Here is a 9,810-nt window from a genome sequence, read left to right as displayed (position 1 = left end):
GGTTGTATCGATCGAAAGACAGACTCGACCAATTGAAGCACATATTTGCGGAATTCTATTTCAGCCCAAATTCTACTTAAACGTATTGGGTTTCAAGTAAGACACTACTAGTATATAAAAGAAACCCTAAGCACGCTTTTATAAAGTTTTTCAGAAAGAGAAGAGTGCCTCTTTCGTAGATTTAGTGTTTTGTACCCAAAAACTCTCTAAAGTCTTCTACCGGTGTTATTCTTTGAAGAATCTCAAGATCTAGTATTGTAGAAGTTGCTGCATACAACATCAACGTCTAAGGAGATCCAAAATCTTTGAGTGGAGTCTCAAAGTCACAAGTGTGGGTGCTTATGTTGCAAAGGCCTAGTAGAGAATAAGTTTGTGGATTTGGAGCTTGCACGTTGTTGTGTCAGTAAGTTCTACATGTGGTAACAATAGGATGTTAGTGGTCTAAGTCTTATTGTAAACTTCGATTATCTATAGTAGATTTTCTTTTTACCTTAAGGATAGGTAGGTTAAATCCTCCCTAGGTTTTTTACCGGTTTGGTTTTCTTGGGTCATTATATCGTTGTGTTATTTACTTTTCTGTTGTTTTGCATGATATAATTGTTTTGTTTTAACTTAGATCTAAATAATAAACCTAAGTATTCATTTGGTTAATTAATTAGGTTAAACAATCTAGTTTACAGGGATCTAAAATCTAACAAACTTATTAATTAATTTATCGTTTATTTCATAATACAATATATATTTATGCAAAATTTTTTTGTGCATTGCATAGGTTAACAACTAGTAATATATTATATTTAAAACCAACAGATAGAAACATAATAATAGTAAAATTAGAAAATTTAAAAACACAACCATTGCAATATATGTAGCAATTGTATATTATCATTATTTTGGATAAAATCCTTTAGCTCCAAGAAATAAAGGATGGAGGGTGTGATGAGTTAAAGAAAAAGTGTATCCGTATTCGTGTATTCCAGAACTCATACATATATGCATCTCAAACACCTGCTGAATGTAACAAAGTGTTCTGTTGTGTATGATAATCAATAGGATTCAAGTGGGTTGAGTGGTTGTGTGAGCACTAAAGTTTTGGTCTGAATTTAAGTGGTTGTATTAGAGTTAGTTAAAACCTATTGAACGAGGGGGAGAACAGTTGAGGCCATTGAGTATTAGGCTGAACAGCCAACCTCACCATAAATTTAATAAGCAGACCCCACCATAAATGTGAAAGGAGGGAGCACCATTTTTTGTGCTCCAAGAGTATCTAAGAATTACTCAAGCAGAACACTTTCTTAATAGTTGTTGTCACATTGTTTTGTATTGTTAATGTATATTATGTTATGGGCTTTAGGCCCAGTTAGGTTACTTGTATAGTACACTTTACTTGTACCGCACACATATTACTTGTACCGTACACATATGCCTCCTATATAAAGGCACTGATGTATATTCTTTTACTCATGAAATAGAATACAATTATTCTGTATTTCTAACATGGTATCAGAGCCACTGCTCTGACCTTTTCTTAGCAGTCTTGTCTTCATTAGTGTGACTTCCTTCTTTTACTAACGCTTCCGCCATCACAATTACCGCCGCAGCCTCTCGCCGTTGAACCTCCGACGTCATCCAGCCGTCATCCTTGGGTTCCGGACCTACAGCCGCCGTCGTTAAGGAGTTTCACACAGCACAGACCACTGCTCTTTGCATCATCGCTGCGAATATTGCTCCGATTTCATTTTTGAAGGTACCACTGAGATCGTCCTGCGTCGATCTACAAAATCGTGGAAGCCTCGCCGCCATCGGAGACCGCACGCGCCCCCACGCACCGCTCAAAGCTGCTGTAACACTGATCACGCGCCACACGCGCCGTTCACGCACAGCCACGCGCCCTAACGCGCCGGATCTTGTCTGCTGACGTCATCACCTCTGCCACGTCAGCCCTAGCTGCGTCAGCATCCACTGTTCTGCTGACGTCATCGCCACGTCATCCTGTGACGTCATCTTCTGACCGTTGACCGTTGACCGAATGTTGACCGTTGACCGAATGTTGACCGAATGTTGACCGTTGACTTTTCCAGGGGTTGACTTTTTCTGTCCAGGTTCTCCTTACCCAGTTTTTCGCATAGATTTCATTTTTGCAGTTTGTTTTTGCATATTCTGTCTCTACATGGATAAAAAGGATGTTTTTCTTCCTTGCCTCATCAATACTGTATTGGAGGGGAATAAAAATTACTTATCTTGGTCTCAAGCTATGCGCAGTTTTCTTAAGGGTCGCATGCTCTGGCATTATTGTACTGGTGCAATGACTATTCCTGTCAAGGGAGCAAGTGAAGAAGATGCTGCCTTTCTCAGTCGCATGATTGAATGGGATAGTCATAACCACATGATCCTCACATGGATTCGGAACACTTCCATTCCCTCTATTTCCAATCTATTGGGTAGCTTTGATGATGCAAAATTTGCATGGGATATGTTGGCCAAAAGGTACTCCACTACTCATGGATCTATGAAATATCAGTTAGTAGTTGAATTGCATCAACTCAGGCAAGAACCAAGGCAATCCATCAATGACTATTATGATCAATTTCGCTTCATTTGGGACCAAATTGACCTTTCTGATCCAACTTGGGAATGCTCAAAGGATGCTCAGCAATATGCTTCCATTAGAGATGAATTTCGCCTCTATGAATTCTTGATGTCACTTCACAAGGACTTTGAGCCCATTCGTGGTCAGCTGTTGAATCGCAGTCCTGCTCCCTCTCTTGATACTGCTGTGAATGAGTTGGTTAGAGAAGAAGCCCGTCTTGCAACCCTTCAAGCCTAGAATAAGCTCAATGTTTTGGCTATTACTCCATCTACTCCACTCATAGAGCAACCTCAGCAATCAAGTGATTCTTCTGGCTCTAGCAATCGTCGTAAGCAGACCAACAAAAAGTTCTGCAACTATTGCAAGCGTCCTGGCCACACTATTGAGACTTGTTACCGTCGTAACAAATCTACTGCCGCTGTTGCTAATACTAAGCCTACTCCGCCAACGGCTTCCACCTCAGCTGAGTCCCAGTCTTCTGGATCTACTATCAACCTCTCCCCCACTGAACTACAGGAGATCATAGCTCAGGCTGTTCGTATGGCTGGTAATGCATCTCTTTCCACTGCCTTATCTGTTCTACCTGGTAAGTCTCAAACTTAGCTTTTTGATTCTGCCTGTTGCAATCACATGACACCTCACTCATCCCTGTTCTCCAAACTTGACCCTGCACCACATCATCTAAATATTCATATAGCTGATGGTTCCACCATGCATGGGAATAGTCTAGGTTTTGTTTCAACCTCTAATCTTTCTGTTCCTGGAGTCTTTCATGTACCTGACCTATCCTATAACTTGTGCTCTGTGGGACAATTAGCTGAACTAGGTTATCGCCTTATTTTTGACTATTCTGGGTGTATTGTGCAGGATTCGAGGACGGGGCAGGAGCTTGGGACCGGTCCTAGAGTTGGGCGTATGTTTCCCGTGAACAATCTTCATCTTCCACCTATTGCTCTTGTTTCTGTTGCTGCTGCAGCTACTGCAGTTTCTTCCTTACCTTCTCTTGCACTTTGGCATTATCGTCTTGGTCATGCACCATCTTCTCGGGTACAACAGTTAGCGTCTAGGGGTCTGTTGGGTTCTGTGTCTAAAGACAATTTTGATTGTACTTCGTGTCAGTTAGGAAAACAGCCAGCTTTGCCTTTTAATAACAGTGAATCCATTTCTAATAGTATTTTTGAGTTAATTCATTTTGATGTTTGGGGACCTTCTCCTGTTGCTAGTATTGGTGGATCTTGATATTTTGTTATTTTTATTGATGATTATTCTCGTTATAGTTCGATTTTTCCTATGAAATCTCATTCCGAAATTTTACCAATATATAGCAATTTTGCAAAAATGGTTGAAACACAATTCTCCAAACGTATCAAAACCTTTCGATTTGATAATGCTTTTGAATATACTCAATATGCGTTTCAAGCTTTGTTACATTCCTATGGCACTGTACATCATCTAACTTGTCCAGGTACCTCTCAGCAAAATGGTCGAGCCGAAAGAAAACTTTGTCATATTCTTGACACTGTTCGTGCTCTACTTCTTTCTGCCAAAGTTCCTGCCCCATTTTGGGGTGAAGCTGCTCTTCATGCTGTTCATGCAATTAACCGCATTCCAAGTGCTGTCATCCATAATCAGATTCCATATGAGCGTCTCTTTGGGTCACCCCCTGACTATCATCACCTTCGCTCATTTGGATCTGCTTGTTTCGTTCTTCTTCAGCCTCATGAGCACAACAAACTTGAGCCTCGATCTAGACTCTGTTGTTTCCTTGGTTATGGCGAAACTCAAAAGGGGTATAGGTGTTATGATCCTGTCTCTCATCGTCTTCGTGTTTCTCGTAATGTTGTCTTTTGGGAACACCGATTGTTTGTTGAACTCTCTCACTTTCGTTCTTCCTTGACTAACTCCTCTGTTTTAGAAATCTTTCCAGATGAGTCTCTTGTTCCTTCTACAAATACTTTTGATCCTCCTTTGGACTTCTCTCCAGATATTTTTGATGCTTCTCCTAGACAGGTTGCAGATGAACAGATTGATGATGAGCTACCCCACCTTGAGCCTGGGCCCCCTGCTCCTGCTCTGCCTGAAGATCCTTCACAAGACATTCCACCTCGCCACTCAACCCGAGTAAGATCCATTCCTCCACACTTACTTGATTATCATTGTTACATTGCCCTTGCTACACTTCACGAGCCTCAAACCTATTGTGAGGCCTCTACTGACCCCTTATAGCAGATTGCAATGAAATGGGAACTTGATGCATTAACCAAAAACCATACTTCGGATCTGGTTACTCTCCCACCTGGACAGTCTGTGGTTGGTTGTAAATGGATCTATAAGATCAAGACTCGCTCTGATGGATCCGTTGAGCGCTACAAGGCTCGTCTTGTTGCCAAAGGTTTTACACAGGAGTATGGGATTGATTATGAAGAGACTTTTGCTCCAGTTGCTCGTATCTCATCTGTTCGTGCTCTCTTAGCTGTTGCTGCAGCTCGTAAATGGGATCTTTTCAGATGGATGTTAAAAATGCCTTCCTTAATGGGGATCTGAGTGAAGAAGTCTATATGCAACCTCCTCCTGGTCTCTCTGTTGAATCAAACAAGGTTTTGTCATCTTTGACGTGCACTTTATGGTCTTAAACAAGCCCCACGAGCTTGGTTTGCCAAGTTCAGCTCCACTATTTTTCGCTTGGGTTACACTGCCAGTTCGTATGATTCTGCCTTATTTCTTCGTCGTACTGATAAAGGCACTATTTTGCTTCTTCTATATGTGGATGATATGATCATAACTGGTGATGACCTTAGTGGCATTCAAGAACTCAAGGACTTTCTCAGTTAGCAGTTTGAGATGAAAGATCTTGGACATCTTAGCTATTTCTTGTGTCTTGAAATTACTCATTCCACAGATGATCTTTATATTACTCAAGCCAAGTATGCTTCTGATCTGTTGTCTCAAGCTGGACTCACTGACAGCAAGATTGTTGACACTCCAGTTGAACTTAATGCGCATCTGACACCCTCGGGGGGGAAACCATTGTCTAATCCTTCTCTTTACAGATGATTGGTTGGCAGCTTAGTTTATCTCACAGTTACTCGTCCAGACATCTCCTATGTTGTTCATCAGGTGAGCCAGTATTTGTCTGCTCCACGATCAACTCACTATGTTGCTGTTCTGCGCATTCTTCGATACCTGAAGGGTACCCTTTTTCATGGCCTTTTCTACTTAGCTCAGTCTCCTCTTGTACTCCATGCATTCTCTGATGCTGATTGGGTAGGAGATCCTACTGATCGCAGGTCCACTACAGGTTATTGCTTCCTCCTTGTTTCTTCTTTGATTTCTTGGAGAAGCAAGAAACAAACTTTTGTGGCCCGCTCCAGTACTGAAGCAGAATATCTTGCCCTTGCTGATACCACATCTGAGCTCCTTTGGCTACGATGGCTTCTTAAGGATTTGGGTGTGTCCACCTCCTTTACTACTCCTCTTTATTGTGACAACCAGAGTGCCATTCATATTGCTCACAATGATGTCTTTCATGAATGGACTAAAAACATCGAGATTAATTGTCATTTTATCCGTTATCATCTTGTCCATGGTGCTCTTAAGCTTTTCTCCGTCTCCTCCAAAGATCAACTTGCATATATCTTCACCAAGTCACTTCCTAAGAGACGCACTCGTGATTTAGTTGACAACCTCAAGTTGGTCTCACATCCACCTTGAGTTTGAGGGGGGGTTGTTAATGTATATTATGTTATGGGCTTTAGGCCCAGTTAGGTTACTTGTATAGTACACTTTACTTGTACCGCACACATATTACTTGTACCGCACACATATGCCTCCTTTATAAAGGCACTGATGTATATTCTTTTACTCATGAAATACAATACAATTATTCTATATTTCTAACATGTATAAAGGTAATAATGGGGCTAACTTAGATACCCTAAAATTATTTACATAAGAGGAAAGACCCTTATTGGAATTTGCTTGAGGCTTTGAGCAGAAAGTCCCAACAGCCTCTTGTTAAGTGACATTTTATTTTTGATTTGATGAGAAAGGATGGTGTAAAGGTGGGGCTCTGTTACACTACAGGTAATGCTTGGTTTTTTATGAGTTCTTTGTGGGTCTTAGCAAATCAACCTCAAGTATTCTCAACAATTAGTCTTGTGGTCCTAATGCTCATTTGGATTGACTTTGGCACTGAGCTTTTGTGGCGCTTATCTTCGGCTTTTCCCATGTACTCAATCAGCCCAAGTTCATGGGCTCTGCTAGCTAGGTCCATGGGATTTAATTTTACCTCTCACTTTCTAGTGGCCTTCGACTAACACGTACGTGACAAAGTTAGTGACTTTCCATGGGCTGGTTTTCTTGAACCATTTTACTCACAAGTGGGTGTAATAAGCCTGGGTGAAATATGTATGGTCAAAATTAGATTCTTTTCAGTGGCAAAATTCATGGGCCATTGGGATAAAATTTGGCGGGCCGGACATAACAATTTATGGTGTTTTATCTCAAGGTTAGTGGACCTGAATGACGGACTTTGGGCATAATTTTATGTCCAAAAAATTGCTACTAACAACTTCTTAAAACAGACTGGGATTTTTCATTGCTTTTTTAAAGTGTGATGATGCATTGATGCTGTAAGAGCCTAACAACAAAGATGTTTTAAAAGTGCCCCATTTGGCCATCTCATAGAGAAAATTCATATTACATATAGCATAATTAAGTGAAGTTTCACATTGAATAATAATGAGAAGAATAAGTAGTTAATATGACATAATTGAGTACATATCCTTTGGGTTTAAGCTTTTTAGGTTAAAATGTAAGTATTTCTAACATGGTTGTTGCCTTTGCCACTGTCAACCACACCTTGTATATGTTATTAGAAATACAATATAATTATTTAGTATTTTAACACGGTAAATATGACCAAACCTTGTATATCTCCATGACATGACTAAGGAGTTGATTCCATATTTGTACTTTGGTTGGTAGTACTTTCGGCATCTCTGCTACTGCCATTACTGCCAACTCCACTTCCTCAGCTGCTATTACTTCCTCCCTCTCTGTCATTGCTATTGCCGCTACTTTTGCTCCCTTCTTTATCAACCACAACAAGAGCCATGCAGAGATCTTCTTGGTTAGCAACTCGGAAAGACCAAATTTGGACCACAGTAGTAATCTTCAGATCATTTGCTGCAACTGCATTGTTCCAATTTATTCTTAGAACATATGAAGAGCTTTTCTTCCCTGATTCCTTAGGCATGTACCATTGCCTTAAAACCATCATATAGACCTTATTAGATGGCTCCACGAATTGCACTCCAATGGGCTTTTGCTGATCTAGAGCTTCTCTCTCTGTCTCTTTTAAGAAATCTGGGTTGATTTGGCTTAAAGGCATGGATACCTTATTTTTATCTCATTTCACATCAAACTCATAAAGGGATTTTTGAATAACAAAAACTTCTTGGGTTCCATTCATTTCTCTAATGCGATTCCTGATATGCTCAGGTAGGTCTGGTGGTGATGATGGCACATGCAGCTTGGAACTCCTCCTTCTCTTTGGTATGTGTACGCTTAGCAAGACTCTTCAATTCCTTTCCATCAAAGATGAAGCACAATTTATGGACTGGCTTAGTTATAGGCACTTTCCCTTCAATCAGAGTTTTAGTCTTTGATAAAATAATTGGAGTTTCACCATTGGCATTAGTATCGGGTTTGGGCGAAGCCAAATGCTGAGTCTTAGGCTTCTTGGGAGTGTTTTTTGTTGCGAAAAATTCAGACTTAGAACTGTTGTTGAAATCTCCATGAGTTTCAGACTTTGATAAAATAATTTGAGTTTCACCATTAGCATTAGCATCAGGTTTGGGCGTAGCCAAACGCTGTGTCCTAGGCTTCTTGGGAGTGTTTTCTATTGTGAAACATTCAGACTTAGAACCATTGTTGAAACCTCCATGAGTTTCAGACTTTGATAATGTTAGAGATATATTAGCCCATTAGCATAGGCCCAAGCCTAATTCTACTTTGTGTGCAAGCCAAGTCTCTTACTTGTACTAGAAGTCTATTAGTTTAGGATTTAGTCTACTGTATATACACATGTTATTATTCATTGTAACACAGGATTCATACTACATTCTAATATATTATTAATGTAGCCTTTTAGGGTTTCCTCCGTGGATGTAGATCGTTAGACTGAACCATATAACCCTCATGTGTTATTGTGTTCTATACTTTATGTTTTCACTTCCGTATCCATACTAGCATATTTAACATGGTGTATCAATGATAATATTTAACATGGCATCAGAGCCAGGTTCTTGTAGCTATGGTTTTCTGTCCTTGCGGTATATTTAAGAGCAATCTTTGTCTTCCTCGGTGTTTTTTCATTGCGTTCATCTGCTTTGGCTTCCTACTGCTGCTGTCAAAACTCTCCGGTATAGTCATGCCACTGTTAGAAGTCGCATCAACACTGCAAGACTATTACCTTCCTCAAACTACTGTAATAGAGCCAAACTTCATTCAAGAGATCTTCTCAAGCTTATCAAGTTTCCATCTTGAGTTTGAAAGGGGGTGTTAGAGATATATTAGCCTATTAGCATAGGCCCAAGCCCAAGCCCAAGCCCAATTCTACTTTGTGTGCAAGCCAAGTCTCCTACTTGTACTAGAAGTCAAACAGTCTAGGGTTTAGTCTACTATATATACATATGTTATTATTCATTGTAGCACAGAATTCGTACTACATTCTAATATATTATTAATGTAGCCCTTTAGGGTTTCCTCCGTGGATATAGATCGTTAGCCTGAACCACATAACCCTTATGTGTTATTGTGTTCTATACTTTATGCTTTCGCTTCCGCATCTATACTAGCATATTTAACATGGTATATCAATGCTAATATTTAACATGGAATCTTAACATGCTAATATTGCTAATATTTAACATGGTATTAGAGCCATTACTCTAACTTTTTTGTGTCTTGCAGCCTTGTCTTTGTTGGTATTTTCTGCTGCCTCGACTTCTTCGGTCAATAAACCTTTTCCGTGCCCTCTCCTGATTGCCCCACTGCCATCAGAGGTGCCTAAAGTTGAATCTTCACCGCCAGAAGCTCGGTCACTGCCATCAAGATCACTGCCTTCGTTGGATCTTCCACATCGAACCTTCGATTAAGACATAAGACATATCGCTGTGTAGATTTTCAACTGATCTACACAACACCGCCAAAATCAT

The 9,810-nt window shown here is 40.2% G+C and overlaps 1 protein-coding gene across 1 annotated transcript; it reads right to left on the bottom strand.

Moving 5' to 3' along the window:
* Window positions 1–7,622: 7,622 nt before the first annotated feature.
* LOC115986230 (B3 domain-containing protein At2g31420-like) lies at window positions 7,623–7,982 on the bottom strand. The gene has a single exon (XM_031109080.1). The coding sequence runs from the start codon at window positions 7,980–7,982 to the stop codon at window positions 7,623–7,625; it is 360 nt and encodes a 119-aa protein (XP_030964940.1).
* Window positions 7,983–9,810: the final 1,828 nt, after the last annotated feature.

Source organism: Quercus lobata, chromosome 4, assembly GCF_001633185.2.
Source record: "Quercus lobata isolate SW786 chromosome 4, ValleyOak3.0 Primary Assembly, whole genome shotgun sequence".
Taxonomy (NCBI): Eukaryota; Viridiplantae; Streptophyta; class Magnoliopsida; order Fagales; family Fagaceae; genus Quercus; species Quercus lobata.
The sequence above is the reverse complement of the archived record's forward strand: the minus strand, read 5'-3'. Positions and strand labels throughout refer to the sequence as shown.